Source organism: Sinocyclocheilus grahami, unplaced genomic scaffold (genome assembly GCF_001515645.1).
Source record: "Sinocyclocheilus grahami isolate Dianchi unplaced genomic scaffold, SAMN03320097.WGS_v1.1 scaffold137.1, whole genome shotgun sequence".
Lineage (NCBI taxonomy): Eukaryota > Metazoa > Chordata > Actinopteri > Cypriniformes > Cyprinidae > Sinocyclocheilus > Sinocyclocheilus grahami.
In genome coordinates, this window is record NW_015505316.1 from 1,196,117 (window position 1) to 1,216,595 (window position 20,479).

At 41.0% G+C, this 20,479-nt stretch overlaps 1 protein-coding gene across 4 annotated transcripts in view; it reads right to left on the reverse strand.

The window, feature by feature from the left end:
- agrn (agrin) overlaps positions 1-10,991 on the reverse strand; it is a 285,064-nt gene extending 274,073 nt beyond the window's left edge. For all 4 annotated transcript variants that reach the window (XM_016280112.1, XM_016280113.1, XM_016280114.1 and 1 more), the window contains exons 1-2: positions 10,552-10,991; positions 9,240-9,501 (exon numbers count right to left, since the gene is read on the reverse strand). In XM_016280112.1, the coding sequence (XP_016135598.1) occupies positions 9,240-9,501; positions 10,552-10,752 (463 nt within the window). In that variant the 5' untranslated portion in view covers positions 10,753-10,991. The remainder of the gene's footprint in view (positions 1-9,239; positions 9,502-10,551) is intronic.
- Between the last annotated feature and the right edge of the window lie 9,488 nt (positions 10,992-20,479).

Sequence of the window (20,479 nt, forward strand, 5' to 3'; positions counted from 1 at the left end):
TGGTGGTTATTACACTGGCAGCTTTACAGGCCAGATTCCAGTGTAATTACAGGTATGCTCAATAGGGCTCTGTAATACGGAGGACTTTTGTGGGAAAGCTAGGGGCACATCTACCTCACTTTCCAAGAGCTACCGTTTCACACGCATTAAACATTTATCTTTAATGGTCAAACATATCGAAGTCATTCAGTTGTGGACGACCCTGATGTCGGCCAGATGATGAGAGGAACCCATTATGAGAACCAAATGAGCTGAAAATAGAACAAGATGCTACCAGCAGGAAACAATCTAGACGAGAATGACGAAGAGGAGGTAAAAGCGAACAGGAAAGGGTTGTATGTATCCCAACATACCCATGGAAGAGACCATGCGATAACAAACAAAAAACATTAACATCCTGTGATAGCCTGGGATAAAGTCTGAAAGTCTGGGATAACTTGAAGCCAGCTAACAATACACAACAAAAACCAGAAAGGCTAAATTGTTATTAGAAACGTTAGGGGGGCATGTGGGAGGGTCAGCTGGGGAATTAGGCAGCACAGGTTCCTTCATGACCTTTCAAGTACACTTAGAAGGACAGAAAACCAGCAATGCAGCTCCAGTTTAATGATTTACCAATGCCAGGTCAGTGTAGGACAGTTTCATGCTGATGCTGGCCCGTATGAATGGATTCTTCCTTTTCAAGGAAGGCACACATTGCACACACTCCATTAGCATGTGTTATTTGGGCTTTTGTGTGCTCTTTGTGCTTTACACCTTACAACTACTGACATTCCAGCAGGGGCAAACGAAACGGCACCGAACCCCCTCCGTCACGGGTTACTTCACTCAGTAAACAAACTGTAAAAGTGGATTGTATAGCCCTGAGTGAACTCTTGACCACCATTTAGCTGGACAGGTGGTTGTCCTGTGTGCTATAGCTTGGTAGACCATCTTGAATCAGCAACCAACCAGCTACCATCTTAAAAGAGTCAAGCTAGATTTTGGAACATAGTGGTCCAAGACCATCTAGAAAGCAGTTTTGACCAGCTAACAACAGACAGCTGGTCAAATCTGGTCCAAAATTGTTAATAGCTAGTCTAAAATGGTTATATCCAGTTTGAACACCAGCTATGGCCAACAAGAAACCAGTGACAAGTGGATATTCCATCAAAGATGTCCTCAAAACATTGAAAACTAATGTTTCTTTTGGCTGTTTCTTTATTTGTTTAATTTAAAAATGCATTGAGTTTGAGAAATGACCAGGGTGTTGCAAAACAATAGGTGCATTTCTATAACAAATTTGTGTGAAACTTTTGCGATATTTTATAAATGTCGATAAAAACTATTGCGAAATGGCGCCGTGTCCATTCACCCATGATATGCGACTAAAACGTAATTTTTTCCTCTCTCGATAAGTCATTGGCAACAGATGTTGGTAGTTTTACGAAGGGGCAAGGAAAGCCCCTTATACTTGAGAGCGGCCATGTATGAGGTGTTTTTTGGAGGTTATAGTTCATTTAAGAATGATCATGTGACTTTTACGTACACCAGGTGACCTATAAATGTGAAGGGAAAAAACGGTTTCCATTGCAGTTTTGTGAAGCTGCAGTTTTTTTAATTGCCTGAAAAACCACCTCATGTGAGCGTAAAACTTTTTGCGATATATGGGAGTTTTACATGATATTGACGTGTTTCCATTGGGCATATTTTCAATTCGCAATTTCAAATTGTGCAATTTGAAGGGTAATGGAAACAGCTAACGTTTTCTTTTCAAAAATCTTAATTTGCCTATCAACGCGCTATAGAAAATAATTTCAGAGAGACAATATATGGTTCAAGAAACTGTCTCATCCATGACAGCCCTGCTTTCATCTACCTGTTGGAAGGCTTTTTTTCTTCCAAAGGTTTGACACCATGACCATTCAATTAGCAATGAGTTTTTCACACCGTCAGCGCAGAACTCATTTTCACTGGACCCTGACATTAAAGTCAAGCTTAAATAGGAATCATAGTCTGTAGCAGGTTCCAGTGTCTAATGAAAAAGGAATTTAAATTTTCCTCAACCTCAGCACTTGCTAGTCCCTTTTAAAAAATGAGCTCTCAAATTTCATTTAACCAGTGCTAATGCCTGAAATAAGAAGGTGATGAAACTTTCTTTTGTCTCTTGAGATCTTAGGGTCATATAGAACGATCAATGCAAACAAGCTTAACAACAACAAAGTGTGAGTTAAAACAATGTCCAATGACTAAACGTGACTAAATGATAACACATCTCTCTGGTGCCAGATGAATCTCTGGCTGTAACAGTGAATGGTGGTGGATTAGCTGCATTAACCACAGCAGCTGTCTATCGCTTCACATTTAGACCCGTCTCAAACGTTGCCACAGATCTCAAGGAATCCATAAGTGAAGTCTCCCTATCCATTCTACCCATTGTGTCTGGAATGCGAGGGGTTTTCCAGTCTATTGCCCATCTAACTCCTGAGAACACGGTGACCAACTGAGTGTTTCCTCCTCACAAGAAGCACTCAACCATTTTTCTAAAAAGTACTAACAAACCTCTACCTCATTGGACAGAAGTAGCAGGTACAGACTCTTTACATTTCGTTTAGTGATGGATGAGCAGATGCCAAACAACTGCTGTTACTAGTATTTCAGTTTTAATTAACTTTTATTTTTTACCCACAACCAAGATCTTTTAGGTTAAGAAAGACTCAAAATAAAATATTTTAAAATAAAGAAAGTAAACAAAGTAAAACATGCACAAAACTGCAAAAAAAGGGCCAAATCCAAACAGTTTTTGAAATTATTTTCTCAAAAAAAATCCAATATAAATAATTACTATAAATGTAAGTACATTTTACTTTTTAAAAAGTTATAAAAATAAAATAACATCCTGCATCCCCGTAGAGGTAACATGGCAAAAATATTACTAAACAGTCAATAAAAATGCAGTTGCCTCACTCTGACTTTATTTCCTTAAATCTAACAGATCTAACATTGAATTCCTCACATTTCTGAACTCTGTGTAATGAAATCAATCTGACTTTGAGACTCTCGACATGTGTTGCTTAAACAATGATGTCTGCTGAAGAGATTAAACCAGACACGGACTCAAACTTGGTGCCAAGAAAAACTCTTGTCCTTTCTACAGGAAGAAGGAGAATATAAAGTAAAAAGCGTGAGCAGAGGGCTGCAAAACACTCTTATCCCTTTGTTTCACAGCTTTCTCATTCCCAAAGCTTAATTAGTATTCCAAGCAAGTGTGAAGGTTTCAGGGTTTAATTAAAATCTTAAAATGTAATAACTTGGGAAAATCTAACAGGTATAATTCTCAGCCTTCGGTCTCTCCTCCTTACTTGAGTTAACTTTTCGTGGACAGTTTCTCTAGCCTCTCAGTCAATCCGTTTTCTAATCATGTTCCACAGAGAAAGTCCCAGTGACACAACATGCTAGAAATCATCCTACCAAAAAACTCCCATGACTACCCAGACAAAGAAGTGCTTGTGCACAGACAGACGAAATAAAGTGATAAGCCTATACAAGGCCTCAATGGAGACCAAAGTTCTCTTTGCATTTAAGACTAAATTACAGACAGATTTAATTACAGACTAAATAACCTGAAAGAAAAATGAGATACTAATTCTGGCATCTACAAACCTTAATCGAAATCATCCTACCAAAAAACACCTTCCCATGACTACCCAGACAAAGAAGTGCTTGTGCACAGACAGACGAAATAAAGTGATAAGCCTATACAAGGCCTCAATGGAGACCAAAGTTCTCTTTGCATTTAAGACTAAATTACAGACAGATTTAATTACAGACTAAATAACCTGAAAGAAAAATGAGATACTAATTCTGGCATCTACAAACCTTAATCTGCTTCCTGTTCAGACTAGTCATCTACATGCGCAGCTAGAATCGCCCTATTACAAACAGCCATTCAGTGACGCATCACAGTCATTTCCTATAGATCATTCGGCCCCTGGATACTTGTGTTATGGTGCCGACAGGCTTTCAGCTCCATTCACCGATGGCTGGTCTCCCAAATCTCATAAAACACATTTGGAAATCCCTGGGCTAAAGTCTGGCTCAGGGAGATCAGCTTGAAATAACACAGGGGTGATTTTTTTTAATAAAGCCCCTTTCTGAGAGGGCCCTTCTCCAATGATTCTCATCCTAAGACCATTAACAAGGGGTGGAGGAAGTCCTTCACCTCAATTATGCTTGATCTATTAATCATTACCTGCTCAGGGCTGAGTGCAGGCGGGCTGACCTTCGTGCAATGTGGAATCAGAGGCACGCCAGGCCTCCTCCTTACACAAACAGGCAGAATAAAAGTGAAGTGCGTCCAAAGACCTGCTACTCTCATTCTTAAACCTACCACACACACACACACTCAATCCAGAGAGTTCGACTGGATGACCTGCACTCATTATCACGATAGACCACCAGCACTGGACGCTCTGTCCTCAGGCTAAAGCTCAACTTGAACTGGGCCCCTTGAACCATGTTGCCCTCGTGACAGGCAGAAGACAGAGGGACAGATCGGAGGAGAAGTTACCAAAAAAAGAAAAGAAAATTGACAATGTTGCAGTTCATTAGCTACATTAACAGGCACCCAAATAATCCGTTTCTAATCAGACTGATAGTAATCAGACTAAAAACTCTATGTAAACACCTCAAATGATCCGGCTGATCAAATGAAATTTCGATTGTATTGAAAGGGATGGCGTAGACCTCAAATAATCTGATCAACAGAAAAAAAAGGAGCATATAAACTTTCAGAATCTGAAACTGTATTGGATTAATTACAATTTATAAAAATTAGTGCACGTAACCATATATATTGAAGCAAAATGAGGAGGGATTTGTTTGAGCATCCAGTTTTGATGTGAAATAAACACAAAATGACAGTAGGTAAGAGATTCTAACATACATTTATTAATATTAACCTATTCACAAATCAATCATTCTTTTGAACCAATTTTTTAACGATTTGCTCTGTAAAGGGTGGATTTGGTTTTGGTTTTGAGATTATTATTTGAGCTTATCATTGAAAATTTATAAAATTACTGTATCAATAATTTTGGGAACAACAAGAACGATAAGAATGATTTTTGTAATAATATCAGTAATGAACTCAACATATGAAGCCACAATGCTTCATTTAATGACTTTTGGAAACACTTTTTAACACCTCAAAAGAATTTTAGAACATTCATTGCAGCACACAATTTTCATTGTTTGCTGAAATGAACAGATTCAGCAAAACGAATCTGACTTCTCATTGCAACTATAAACCAAGCTTCTTCATGCTTTCATTCTCTTTGCTTAAGTTTCATCACTTCTTCCTAAAGTTCAAAAGCTGCTGCAATGCTTAACACATGAAGCCATAACATATTTTTCGATCCAACTCTCTTTTGCTTTCCAGCTGTTCTTTTTCATAGTTAGTCTGGATTAATTCACTCTATTCAGAGATCAGAAATGCAAGGATCACAACGGTTTGAAACCGGACCACTTTGGTTTAAACGATTATCCTCCAGTACAACGCAAGCTTCCACTATTGTGTAGTTTGGCATTTAATGAATTAGCGTCCACATACACAAACAAAGTCAGAGAAACACTGAAAAGCAGCATGTTCTCACATGCCAACTTCAGAGAAAGGAGAACACTTGATTTGTTGATTTAACAAACAATGCCAAAATCTCTGCTTGCAGATTTCCAGATTCAACCACTGGACTTCTGAACGTACAATTCCAACAGGATTTAAAACGAAAAGATTAGTTCACTCAATAAAACCATTTACTCAGGTCAATCGAAACCTGTAAGGTTTTCTATTTATTTCCCTTAAAAAGACGTCCAGCTCTATTCCATTCAATGAAAGAGCCCATCAAGCTCCAAAAGGACAAAAAAAGCATCATAAAACTATCATAAGTGGTCAATTTGACTTGTGCGCTGTATTCCAAGATAGTTTGTGTGAGGAACAGACTGAAATTTAAGTCGTTATTCTTTAGAAGTCTTGCTTGACAGCCTTGGACAGAATTCCCTTTCATTGTATGGAAAACAGCAGCTCAGACATTCTTCTAAACATCTCATTTCAAGATCCACAGAAGCATTCGGTGTATTTTTGGCAGATGAAAGCATTAACCCAAGTGCTTTTTCACGTAACAACCCAAGTAGTCTGTTTCAGCAAAGAGCAAATGGGGTGGAAGTGAGAACTTGACGCTTCTAGGCCTCTCCTATAAGCACTCCAGTCTACACTTGTATCAAGAATTTCTGGTTGCGTTCTCTTGTTATCACATTTCACCCTCCCAATCTTGTCATTATAAACAGCGCTTTTCCCCCCTTAAGAAAACTTTGGCTTTGACGGCAGTACTCTAAACTTCAGCTAGGAAGCTCTTCCTTTCTCAGTGCTATCTCACCTGTCAGAGGTGAGAAGAGAGGAGAGGATACACTCAACAGGCTCGCAGGTACGATCTTGTTCTTTCCACCTCACACGCTCTTTTCTTGCTGTAGGTCTAATACTAAGCAGTGACAAAGGAAAGAAAAAAATAAACTTCACTAAAAGGTCATGCTTTATTAAAATAATTGATGGATAACATCAAATTCCCAAATCAGTTTAGCCAACACAAAACGAACACCATTAGGCACCATTCCAAGTCACTCAGCCTTCAGGGCAGTACTTTTTTATTCAAGGCCTGGTTTATAGTATACTTGTCTAACCATGTCAAAAGCAAGGTCAGAACCACTGTTTCTGAACGTTGTGAAGTACAGGTCTCTGTTTATAGACTCAGAATAAGAATTCGCAAGCTGCGTGTTTAACAAAACTGTTGGCCATTCTGAGCACAGCTGTTTGCTATTTGTAGCATATACTTGAGCATCTTGTGTGCAAAATGAGATCCAATCCTATTACAATATAAAAAGAATCACATTTGTTAAATGAAGCACATGGCCTCTCAGTAGCAGAGAAGCATTTATTTTCAGTGGCCTTACACTTAGCCCTCCATGTGCGAACGCAAAATACGGTACTCTGCTAAACTGCCCCCTCATCAAACCTTTTAAGATTTTAGCAGCCTCAAAAAAGAAAGTCTCTCCTCAGAAGTGGCTTGTGCTAAAAAGTAGAGAACAAAGGGGAAAAAAAGGAGAAAAGGGACATTTTGTGCCCTGAAGGAAAATTGTTCTGATCTGTGCTTGATTCTATTGAGTACTAGAAACCAATGCGGGCTTGTGAGTCCCCTGCCATGTAGTCTCAGTCTCATGTTGGACACAAATATGGCTGGTATTAGGGTTGGGCCGATAGACGATGCCATCGTCCATCCGATGGCTAATAGTGTCGCACCGCACCGCATCAGCTAAAGCGACAAAGCGACCGTTGAAAATCATTTGAAATTTGTGTCAGCACGTCATAAATAGAGCGCGGCAACAGTTTACTGTCGGTGTCGGGGATTTGTCCTGTCGTGCCGCATCCAGTGTAGACAGAATCACTGATTATAATGAGTTCTATAGACTGATCTATATATAATAAATCTCTATTTTAGATCAGTGGTTCTATAGTATTTAGTACCCCCTAACTCTTCCCCCACACCCCTCCCCCCGCTCGCCCCCGCCCTCGCCGATGTCATCGTCCATCACAATGTTTCACTGTAGACATCGTCCGATGCCAATTTTGTAGACATCGCCCAACCCTAGCTGGTATGTGCTTCATATACCAAGAACTAATCAGTTTGGTTTACTTGAAGGTGTAGTTCACCAAAAAATACGAATTCTATTAGAAACAGTAGCTCAACAGTTGTCGAGCAAGAACAGACATCACTGATTCTCACGTCAAGCAAACAAGTTTGAGCTTCCATTGACCATATTTAATGTGCACTATGTGTGAGCTGGTCAATATCCATGTGAATAAAAACCTAAATTAAATCTGTTGTCTATGTCTATGAGCTTTTTGAAGCCTCAAAGTTTTGGTGTAATTAACTTTTAATGGAGGGACAGAATTGTGCATTAACACTAACCAGGAAGTAAACTGAATCTTCTCAAAAATCTTCTCAAACAAAACTGTATATTTTATGTTTTCGGAGTTATGTGTGCAAAATAATCAACACTTGCTACTTTTTATTCAGATCACAGCATCTAAATACACTGTAGTGATGTTATTTGCAAAAAATGTTAGCCACTTTAGATGTTTGCCCCTAAATGACACATAAAAACACCACAAACCATGGTTTAAAACTTTTAAAAGTCAATCAAGCTATCTCTTCCTATTAAAGTGGTTGATTCTCAGGCAGAAAAAGCTGAAAACTGGACCAGACTTGATGTCAATATTCAAAAGTCTAGACAATACAACTTGCCAAACAGAGGATCTAGAGTGCCGATTTAAAGAATCGATTAGGCCTATAAGAGTGATGTTAGCTTCGAATGCTCTGTTGTATTCCAGACTAATGTGTATTTTCTCTGCTCGTACGGCTGCCAGCATAACTACAAGGCACTGCTGATTTACAAAATGGAAAAAGGAACTCACCATTTCTAGTAGAAGGACAACCACTATTTCACATTTACATTAATAAACCAAAAGCACTTTGAAAAGACACAGAAGTTTGGACATCAGTCTGGCCTTATTCATTCAACTGTTCTTTCCCACAGAGACAAACTTTGCTCTGATGGTCTGGCTTTGAGAAGGTGGAAATAAGCAGTGACTGCCATCATAATACAGATACAGGGGCCCTTGTGAGGGCCCTATAGCCTGAAGCAATGCGGTTATGTTTTAGTATCTCCACTCTTACTCTATAAATGATTTCCCTCAAGGAAAGGTAGAGGTTTGGACTTTCACTCAGGTTAGTCAAAGGCCCTGGAGGTGGCTCAGTTAGCGAACAGACACACCCTCCTTCGAGAGCAGCTGATTGCTAGTGACGGTGCACATGATATGCTTTGCTTTTAAGGCCCCGGGGCCCAAGAAATTCAATAAGCATTGCCAGCTAACAAAAAAGTTGAGAGAAGAACAAAAAAACTGGTAAAAAGTTTCATTTGGAAAGCTATGATTGCTGTATTAATATAATGTAAATGGGTTAATGTAATGTCACAAAATGCGAGCCGCTTCATTAGGTAGAATAAAGATGCAGTTAGAGCAGAAAACACCACCTGCTTTTGCAATCAGGACCGCCGTCACCACCACGGGAGCTTTCTAACTCTCAAATCTCTACACGGCCAGAAGATGTGAGTTACAGCTTTATGCTGAATCAGGAAAGTGTTTTTTTTACCTTCAACGCAGTGCTCCACCTCCTCCAAGTTGCGGAGAGTAATCCTCATCAGGCTCGAGTTGAGCATCAGTTCGTTCTTGTGGTTCGGCCACATGAACTCAGGGGCCAGGTTGACAAAGAAAATGCGCGTATCTCCGGTGGCCACCTGATTGTCGCAAATATGGGGGTCTCCGAAACCGCCGATCATCACCTTGTTTCCTCCGTCCAGCAGCACCTCTCCATTCACCATGGTCTTGCCTTTTAGGTAACGCCATACCCTGACCTTCAAACAGGGGAAAGACACAATTTTCTGCAGATCAAGGTCACTTTCTTGCACATTCCAAAGCGGCCACCTACCGCCAGCTGCATAAGACTCTGCAATCTAACTCTGCACTACACTTACAGTGCGTTTCTGATTCATATATGCCTCAGTGGTGGTCCAAAAGCATGAGACCACATTGAAAATATTTAAAACAAAAAGTTATGATGTGAAATGAATAGGAAAGATAAGATTCTAGACTATTCCTAGGTCACATATCAAGTTTAAGCAAATACGTGACTCTCGTGAACTGGTCAGATGCCAAATTGCTGTGTTTGCGATATATTTGTCCATTTTAAAAATGCAAAAAATAAGCATTTTTCACTAGTATGACTTTAGCGAATACACTTTGCAGTGTTATATGAAATGATGGTAGGAAGAGCTGCAATTTCAGATTGCTCTTCTTTTCACACTTTTTATGCCCTAGTGATTCGTTTCTGCAAGACTGATATACGTGACCGCATTCAGATACTTCTAACAAAGTAAGCCCATGATTACATGATAATTGCAGATAATTGACCCCGAAGCACTAATAGAGCTTGAAAGGACATCAAGTCACTGCAAAGGCTGTTCAGGTTCCTTGTGTATGAAAGATCAAATTACAGGTGGATCAAAGTAGGACTGTGGACATTTTTCATCAACTGAGCAAAACCAATGTCCACACGTTACAAAAACCCATTAGGACGAGATTTAAACAAGTCCCTTTTATTTACAGTTATATGCATTTTATGCATGGTTGCAGCTACTTGGTGTTTATGATATATTAGACTCAAAACCCACTGAGTTGCCCATTTAGACAGCATTATACATGTTACCATGATATGCTGCGAGTTTCAGACCAGGTCAACTCAAATATTAGGCTGGTAGCTTTCGTCTATATGTCTAACAGGTGATATACATTGCAACACAGCTGCACAGTAACCATTAAAGTATAAGTTTATACGAAGTACATATTTACCTTTTTTACTTTCACTTTGATGCATTTGAAGAGTGTCTTGGTGCGCAAAGTCTTACCTTGCAGGAATAAGTGTTGTGCACCGGATCCATGTTCAAGATCTCCTCTACAGTCCCAGTTAAAACTACATTCGCCTCTTCTTCTCGCGTTTCCAGCTCCTTTTCTGAACAACTTCCATGACAACGCTGACTCAAAATCACAAAAACAACAGCAAACGACCAAACGGGCCAATAAAACGCTTTTCTGCAAGAAAAGCCCATGGTCAAACCAAACGGGTGAAAGAGAAAGTTAGGAACACTCAAGGCAAACGCCGAACGAGTTATGCAGCAAGTTTGATGTAAACAATAATCCGACCGCGCGCTGCTCTCTGTCTTCTTCAAACTTCACTGCGAGCTGCGCTCATATCTGCGCTGAGTGAACGCGCGAGCATCAGCCGGCAGACAGAGAAGAATAGAGAGAGGAACGAGGAATGCCTCTGCTCACCCCCCTCGTGCGCACACTCGCTGTCCTTTCACAATGACGCTCCTTTCTCAGGGCATTTGCATGCAATCTGAATTGCTGATAAGAGCGGTGGAGGGGGTGATTTCAAGCGCGCTGGAGAGAAGCGGGTGTAAAACGCCACCCCTTGGAGAGATTGTGCCAATTCGGACAAATGAACCGGTCCAGAGGATTACAGATAGAGTGAGTGAAATAAACTTTCAATAGTGATTTTTTTCATTTAGACTCGTATGAACATACAGAGATGTTCAGTTTGAAGTCTTAAAACCTCTAAAAGAATTAGCATTTTAAAGCTACTGGTTGATTTATGAGTAAATCAAGATTGAATTCTGAGGATAATATTATTATCACGTTTTGTTCTACAACATAGGTGAACTTTACAGACGTTTAAAAAAGCCTGCTAACAAAATTCTATTAAAACTACAACGGCACTCGGATTTATCATGCATGTAAACTCACATTATTGTGGTAGTTGTAGTCCATGTGTAGAAACCTATTAGCAACTCACATTTTATTTTAAGGTCCAATTCTCGCTAAACAACGACTTTTGCCTCAATAAACTCATAATTTGCTGCTTATTAACAGTTAATAAGGTAGTTGTTAAGTTTAGGCATTGGGTAGGATTAGGGATGTAGAACATGGTCATGCAGAATATGTGCTTTATAAGTGTTAATAAACAGCCAAATGTTAATAATAGGCATGCTAATAAACAACTAGTTAAAGTTGGTCCCTATACTAAAGGTCCCTATACTAAAGTGTTATATATATATTATACAGGTTTATTCATTATAGTTTCTTTATATACATCTTTAGATACATATAAAATATTATATATATATACATGCATACATACATACTACATATATTATACAATTTTTTCTCTCCAGATTTTGTTGTAAGAAAAATTGAAATGAGGTCAAATTTGGCCAGCATTCTAGGTTAAGTGGGTTCTCCTTTCAAGTGTTGTAATAAGAAGTATGCGATTACAAGCAGTCCCAGCCAATACTTACATATTAAGCTCATGATGTTCATTAAAATTACTTGGTACTTACTCATGCAATTACAGTACACTGCAAAATGCACTGTAAAGTACAGCATAACCAAATAAACAAAAGCATTTAACCTTAACACAAATAGTTGTACCAACTTTCTACTTAACATCTAGAGAGGGCGATGAGTAACGATGTTACTAATACAAGAATCATTCTGACACACGCAACCGATAAAACCCTTACAGTCGCTCCCAGTTCTAAACTGACAGTGCATAAATTTCCACCCTTTCAAAAGCTGTAATTTTACTACCCGTCCATCTATTCCTGGAAAATGACAGGGTGTGGAATCTGTGGTTGGGCTGATATATTTGTAGGAATACTCTCATTTTAATGGCACCATGTCCTGGCCCTTAATTCTTACACAACAATACCAATAGTTTTTAAAAGATTATTTAAAACACAGGTTTGTGATTTGAAAAATGGTTCTGTTATTGCCAATGCTTGACAAAGGTGTGAATTATTACTTCAGACAGCGGCTCAGTGAAGAATATTTCTATATACTGTAGGTAACTTAACATTTTAATACATTATTAATGTAATCAACTTTACTGGCTCTCCAAGCTGATGTATAACCACCTTTCTTCCATGTTCAAACAGTTGCATGGTCCTAAGATCAGATTACCTTTTCACTGGAGAAAGCAATATTATGAACAGGGGACTCATATTTTAGCTGGAAGCAATGGTTTGAAGTTAAAAATGTGTTAATGATGAATTTGTTTTGAGTCAGGCTATTTGTGAATTATTGTGATGTTTTTATCAGCTGTTTGGACTCTCATTCTGACGGCACCCATTCACTGCAGAGGATCCATTGGTGAGCAAGTGGTGTAATGCTAAATTTCTCCAAACTGATGAAGAAACAAACTAATCTACATCTTGGATGACCTGAGGGTAAGTAACTTTTCAGAAAATTTACATTTTTGAGTGAACTATTCTTTTAGGTGGCTATGAGTTTTTATACAATCAATAAAACAAATCTCATCTAAGACTGGAGTCCTATATACCCACCCACTCACTCTCTCGTTCACTTTCCTGTAACATAATGAAGTCAGCCCACATAAAGCCCATTACAGTCAAGCTCATTTGAGAAATATCATTCAAACTGAAATATCACCCCAGTGAAATCACTCCATCTACTTTGAAACAAGCGTAGGAGTTCAACATTTCTGGAAAACTATTGCTGCACTTCACAATGTGAAGAGAGTAATACTGCCTATGAATTTATGTGAAAGCAAAAGACTCGCACCGTAAGCCACAGACACCACTGTTGAAATTCAGGTAACATAAACCATCAGCGTCTCTGTCTCAGCTTGAGAGCTTTTAACATCACAACAACAGCTCGCTCCTGCCCACAAATATGTCACCACAAAAGGTTTCGAAAATAAAAAAAATAAAACAAGTATTAACAAGCTCACCCAGAGGAGACATTTTCTTCAGCACCATGAAAGTCAAAGCATAATCGGCTTGACGGATACAATTATTGTTTTAAATTCAGTTTAGCTATATTCCCTTTAGTAATTTATTATCTGGATTTTACTTCCTAAACTCCCTGGTGGCATTCCCACTTGTCGCTATGCTATGATGGGGGATTTTTACTTTATTCACAGAGTGATGATTGATTGTAATGTGGGTTAATGTGCAAAAAAAATCAAAACAATTCATGACTTGTGATGCTGGAGATGCAATAGATCTTGCTGAATCACATTCTGCTGCAGTGTTTGACCTATGGGCTATTGGAAACGCATTTTCTTACCAAAGGCCTCTTCATTCAAACAGTTCTTACAAAACATACATGCATAAACAAAGTAACTCAGAAGAGCTTTCTGTTTTGCCGTTGTTTTTGCAATAGAAAGCATAATAATTCATGAGTCTGCATCGATTTACTAACACGACTGTGAAGGATTACAAAATTGCTGAAGCACTTTAGTGCTTATAGGAGAATGTAAATGGCTTAAAAAGCAACAGGGTAGATTAATACATTGTCTATACATTTGCAGAATTATATCTATCTTCTAAAATACTATATTTTTTCTGATTATTTTGGTATTTATTTAATGTAAAAAATAAAATGTGAAACTCTTCCGTCTCATTTCTAACATTGCTACGGTTTGTTCCTTGTGTGTGTTGCACCTGCATTAATGTCTGTCAGATGTCTATTTATTTCATTTAGGGATTTTTAAAAGCTTTGTGGGTTTTATTTTAATGCCACTCTTTGCTTTCAACTCCTAAGTATTACAAACATTGTGTATTTTTGTGAAGACTAGTGTTAGCCATAAAGAGTTTTGTCCAAGCACATGATTGTTCCCATGTGTCTCCAATTCTTCTCTCTGCACGCAACTGCCTCGTACAGACAATAAAATCACATCCTTATTTTTCATTTGAATCCTTCAGTTCTCTCCAAACATCTCAGCAACACACAGTCTGTCAGCTGAAAGTGAAACATGAGATTTTGACCATTCTGACAACAAGCTGCGAGCGACCCAGAATCTCTTTGACGTGCCACAGAAAAACAACCCCGCAGTGCCAACACCAAGATAATGCCAGTCAACAGCTCACAAAGAAGACGTGTGACATCTGTATCACAGCAATATGCCCGTCAATGGCACTATATGTCACTACTACACTGAATGAAAGCCATATGTAAACTTGCATGAATATTCACAAAGGACTGCTTTCAATAAAACTAAGTCCAAGTGGTCTGGACTGCATCAAAATGACCAAGAGAGATCAGACATGAGTTCACACACTAAAAATAAAGGTTCCAATTTTTTTTCCGCAGTGATGCCACAGAAAAAACGTCTCCAGGTTACGCATGTAACCATGGTTCCCCGAAGGGAACTCGAGCTGTGTCGAAACGCTAAGGGAACGCCTCCAGCGTGACCACGCTCTGAATCAGATGTGTAATCAGTCCAATGGATGGGCGAGACGTCACAGGCGGGGTGACGTAGCGACCAGGAGCATAAAAGCACGTGCGGTGAAACCGGCGTCAGCTTCTAGGAGTGAAGCAAGCGCTGGCAGGGATGCCGGAAGTATGGCCCTGAGACGCAGCGTCTCGTTCCCTTCGGGGGAACCATGGTAACATGCGTAACCTGGAGACGTTCCCCTTCAGGAACTCGAGCTGTGTCAAAGCGCTAAGGGAACGAGAATGCCCACGCCGCCAGACTTCGGGTGGGGGTGTGCCCTCCGCCTGTGAGAGGAGATCTCTCCTGACGGCAATCTCCCATGGAGCGCCGTCAAGGAGAGAAATCACGTCCGAGAACCATACTCAGCCCGGCCAGAACGGGCAACTGGCAGTCGACTGACCTCGTTCCAGCGCACTCTCTCCAGAACTCCCGGGAGCAGAACAGTCGGGGGAAAGGTGTACAGACAAAGCCTTGGCCACGTCTGTACCATGGCATCCAGCCCCAGTGGAGCTGGATGAGTCCAGAGAGAGAACCAGAGGGGACCATGCGATATCACCTGAGTCGACTCGCAAACATGTCCACCTGAGCCTGACCAAAGACTCTCCAAGTCTCTCGGGGTGAGGCATCTATTCCCCGGGCCTCGGCCCCTGCCTCGACAGGATGTCTGCCCCTACATATATAAAAGACCACTTCTGTGTTGTCGGTGCGCACCAACACATAGCGATCTCTTAGGCCTGGGAGGACGTGTCTCAAGCTAGAAACACAGTCAGCATCACCAGTCAACTCATGCGCTACATGAGATGGCAGCCGCTCCACAGGCCGCGGGCCGAGAGGCCACTCATGACCGCTCCCAACCGGTGAGAGATGCATCTGTCACTAGCATACGCGGCGACCAGGAGCTCCCAGCACCGGGCCCTGAGATAAGAACCAAGGTTTCCTTCACATGTCTAAGGCACGTAGGAACCGCCACGTGACCTTGAGCATGCGAAGCGGGTTTCCCCTCAGGGAGAACCCCTTGGTCTTGAGCCACCACTGTAGGGGTCTCATGTACAGCAGGCCAAAAGTAACCACGTTGGACGCAGCTGCCATCAGACCCAGCAGTCTGGAACTGTTTGACAGTGAGTGACCAGCCTTCTCTCACTCTCGCGACATATGTGCCTGCATCGTGGTCGAATCCCACACCACGCCCAGATAAGTGGTTCTCTGTACTGGAGAAAGCACACTTTTCTTGGTGTTAAGTCTTAACCCCAGCTCTTTCGTGTGAGCGAGACCGACATCTCGATGTCGAACCGCCATCCGCTCTAATTGAGCTAATAACAACCAATCGTCGATGTGGTTTAGTAGTGAAAGTGTGGGGTGAGAGTGCAAGGCCAAAGGAAGAACCGGTATTGGTAGGCTTTTGCCCCCAAAAGCAAACCTCAGGAACTTCCTATGATGAGGAAGGATGGAGATATGTGCATCTTTTAGATCGATCGTGACACACCAGTCCTCGGACTTGGTCTGAGACACAACCTGTTTGAGTGCGAGCGTGCTAAACTTCAGTCCCCTGACTGAGCTGTTCAAAAGACGCAGATCTAAAATAAGACGCAACCCTTTATCCTTCCTCGGAACGGTGAAGTACCGGCTGTAGGACCCGGACTCTGCTACGCGAGGAGGGACCACCTCGATGGCCTCCGTCCTCAGAGAGTGTCTACTTCTATTCCATAACCAGAGCCTGCTGGGAAAGGCACCGTTGAGTTGAGGCGGAGGAGAACCGAACTGGATTCTGTGGCCTCTCACTACAGTGTGCAGGACCCACTGAGACACGTTTGGCAGTAGTTTTCACACTGCCAAATAGTCTAGTAAGGGAATCAGTCTCTCGAGACTGACCTCTGGTGTAACCAGAGCAGCTAGCTCGGTGCCCTGAAGCGGCAGACCGGCAGAGGACGGCCGTACTAGCTGCTCTAGAGAACTAGAGTTCAGGTGTCCATCATTATTATTATTATTATTACTCAACCGGCCTCGCTCCGTTCCCACGAATCTCGGCCCCGCCCCCACTCGTCACACTGCTCATAATAATATTAGGCATAATATGCTTGTGTAACTGATGCTTGTGCAACTGGCAAGCTCTTCGACGCCCTCCGTATCAATCTCCTCGGAGAAAGACAGGCGGAGCATCGCGCCCTCTCCCCGGGGGGAAGGACCGCAGCGTGGGCTTCCGAAACCCCGAGTGCGGGTGCCGGATCTGGTGGTTAAGGAAGCAGATAGGGATTCGCCTGTCTACATTCCCTCCACCGGATCCATATGCGAAACCCACGAGCACAGCCCTCGAGAGCTGACTCTGCGTGCTTCGCTCCCAAGCAGACAACAAACAGCCTGAAACGCTGCTTGCCCTCGCCTTAGGTGTTTGGTTTTGTCTTGTGATTTCGTGACAAACAACACTATATAAGACTCACAAACAGATATCAGACTGACACACACACAGAGTGCTTGCTTAATGACAGAAAGCTGACGCCGGTTTCACCGCACGTGCTTTTATGCTCCTGGTCGCTACGTCACCCCGCCCGTGACGTCTCGTCCATCCATTGGACTGATTACACATGTGATTCAGAGCGTGGTCACGCTGACGGCGTTCCCTTAGCGTTTTGATGCAGCTCGAGTTCCTGAAGGGGAACATTTTTGGTTCCTCAAAGAACCTTTCAGTGAACAGTTCTTAAAATAACCATTTTTTCTTAGTCTGAAGAACCTTAAAAGAACATTTTTCGACTTTAAGTTCCACTATAAAGATATCAGAGTCTGTAACCATCATACACTATGCAACATTCTTTAAAATCTATCAACTGCCCAATATCTGCAGACTGGCTTTGATTTTCTGCAACTAGCTCCTGACTGTAAATATGGCCAAAAGTTGTATTCCAGCCTTTAGCAACACAATGTGCTGAACAGGAATCAAAGCATGGGCCAAAGTCGACCACTTTATTGTGATAAATGAAGCCACAGATCATTGAAAAAAATAGCTGTGTGTTTCAATCCTTCATCGTCTCACACGGAGCCAAGTACTGCAAGCCAAACACCAAAAGGGAACAGAGCAAACACACAACGATGGCAGCTTATGGCCAGATGTTGTTGTGCATGGAGGTGTCAAGTCTAAACAGGAAGCAGTTTCTCACACCTGGTGTAAGACTGTTTGTTTGGCAGGAATAGCACAGCCCTCGAGAGCTGACTCTGCGTGCTTTGCTCCCAAGCAGACAACAAACAGCCTGAAATGCTGCTTGCCCTCGCCTTAGGTGTTTGGTTTTGTCTTGTGATTTCGTGACAAACAACACTATATAAGACTCACAAACAGATATCAGACTGACACACACACAGAGTGCTTGCTTAATGACAGAAAGCTGACGCCGGTTTCACCGCACGTGCTTTTATGCTCCTGGTCGCTACGTCACCCCGCCCGTGACGTCTCGTCCATCCATTGGACTGATTACACATGTGATTCAGAGCGTGGTCACGCTGACGGCGTTCCCTTAGCGTTTTGATGCAGCTCGAGTTCCTGAAGGGGAACATTTTTGGTTCCTCAAAGAACCTTTCAGTGAACAGTTCTTAAAATAACCATTTTTTCTTAGTCTGAAGAACCTTAAAAGAACATTTTTCGACTTTAAGTTCCACTATAAAGATATCAGAGTCTGTAACCATCATACACTATGCAACATTCTTTAAAATCTATCAACTGCCCAATATCTGCAGACTGGCTTTGATTTTCTGCAACTAGCTCCTGACTGTAAATATGGCCAAAAGTTGTATTCCAGCCTTTAGCAACACAATGTGCTGAACAGGAATCAAAGCATGGGCCAAAGTCGACCACTTTATTGTGATAAATGAAGCCACAGATCATTGAAAAAAATAGCTGTGTGTTTCAATCCTTCATCGTCTCACACGGAGCCAAGTACTGCAAGCCAAACACCAAAAGGGAACAGAGCAAACACACAACGATGGCAGCTTATGGCCAGATGTTGTTGTGCATGGAGGTGTCAAGTCTAAACAGGAAGCAGTTTCTCACACCTGGTGTAAGACTGTTTGTTTGGCAGGAATTACTCCCTCAATTATTTCCCTAGCAAATTACCGCATTCAGTGCATCAAAAAGCCAAAAAAACAAAAATGCAGTATTTTCTGTGGTCTCTCAGGGCACTAAACAAACAGACAAACACAGGTTTGGAGGGCATTTGGGCCAGACTGACCATGTGGCCTGCACAAAACAAGTCAAATCAATGAGGCAACTTAATACTAGCACACTACTGCATTCCCGAGTTTTCTTTTAGAAGAAAATAGTATGGATGGCTTACAGTTCTACAATATTGCGTGCTCTGTTGTACTGTATACTGATGATTTTGCCAAATGTAGTGTACTGTAGCTCATCCAGGTATTTCATGCATGCAGAAGATTTGCATTCCATGCAATACAGAAAATGTGCATACTGTTTACGGTATACATGCTATATATACTGCCAAAATAGTATGAGTAGTATGGTGGTATGACATTCCCAACATGTTTCAGACGCCATTACACATACATTTTACCACCCTCATGTAAACATGCCTGCATTACTTCAGCACAACCTTGATATATTGCCATCCACTTAACCTTGTAACATCTGCTTGTAAAGTGTCTGGCTTCGCCCAAGTATCACAAAATAAACATATTTACTGGTATCAGTCTCCATAATATAATGTGCACATAATCAGATCTTCAATATACAGCTCTCCACTGTAGACCATACATGGCTGAGATTATGAAGAGACCTGGGACCTCACATATTAAACTTTGCACTCATTTAATCTTAAAAGTATGTGTAAGCACGAAAGTATACAGAAAACTTAATGTACATCACAACGTACCTAGTTGCCTCCCTGAAATAACTATATATATGAGCGTTTCATCTTATGCATAAACTTATCCACAGGGCTGAGATTATGAAGAGACCTGGGACCTCACATATTAAACTTTGCACTCATTTAATCTTAAAAGTATGTGTAAGCACGAAAGTATACAGAAAACTTAATGTACATCACAACGTACCTAGTTGCCTCCCTGAAATAACTATATATATGAGCGTTTCATCTTATGCATAAACTTATCCACATGCAGTTTTCATATATTGACATCCAGAAGCATTATATTTCCAAATTATGGGAACATGAACCAAGAAAAAATTCTTGGTTCATGTTATATAGCACAAATCTGTGCCTATAAGAGAAATACAATACTACTAAAACCATTTTCGTAATCAGCATCATTGAACATCCTTAAACACATATATGTGCTTGACAAGCAATTTATTATTGCAATGCATTAAAATGTGAGTTAAGTTTATTGTTCTCATTCCACTGACAAATTATTTTTTAATTAAGCATATGCAATTCCAAAATACACTTCAGGGATGTGTAGCGAATTTTAGCTCAACGACAGGAAATATGAATAATTAACCATAACTAGTTATAATTAACTATTCATATTTTAGATCCGCTGTAGATATTTAGCTGACCACTCAGGGTCAACTGTCTTGT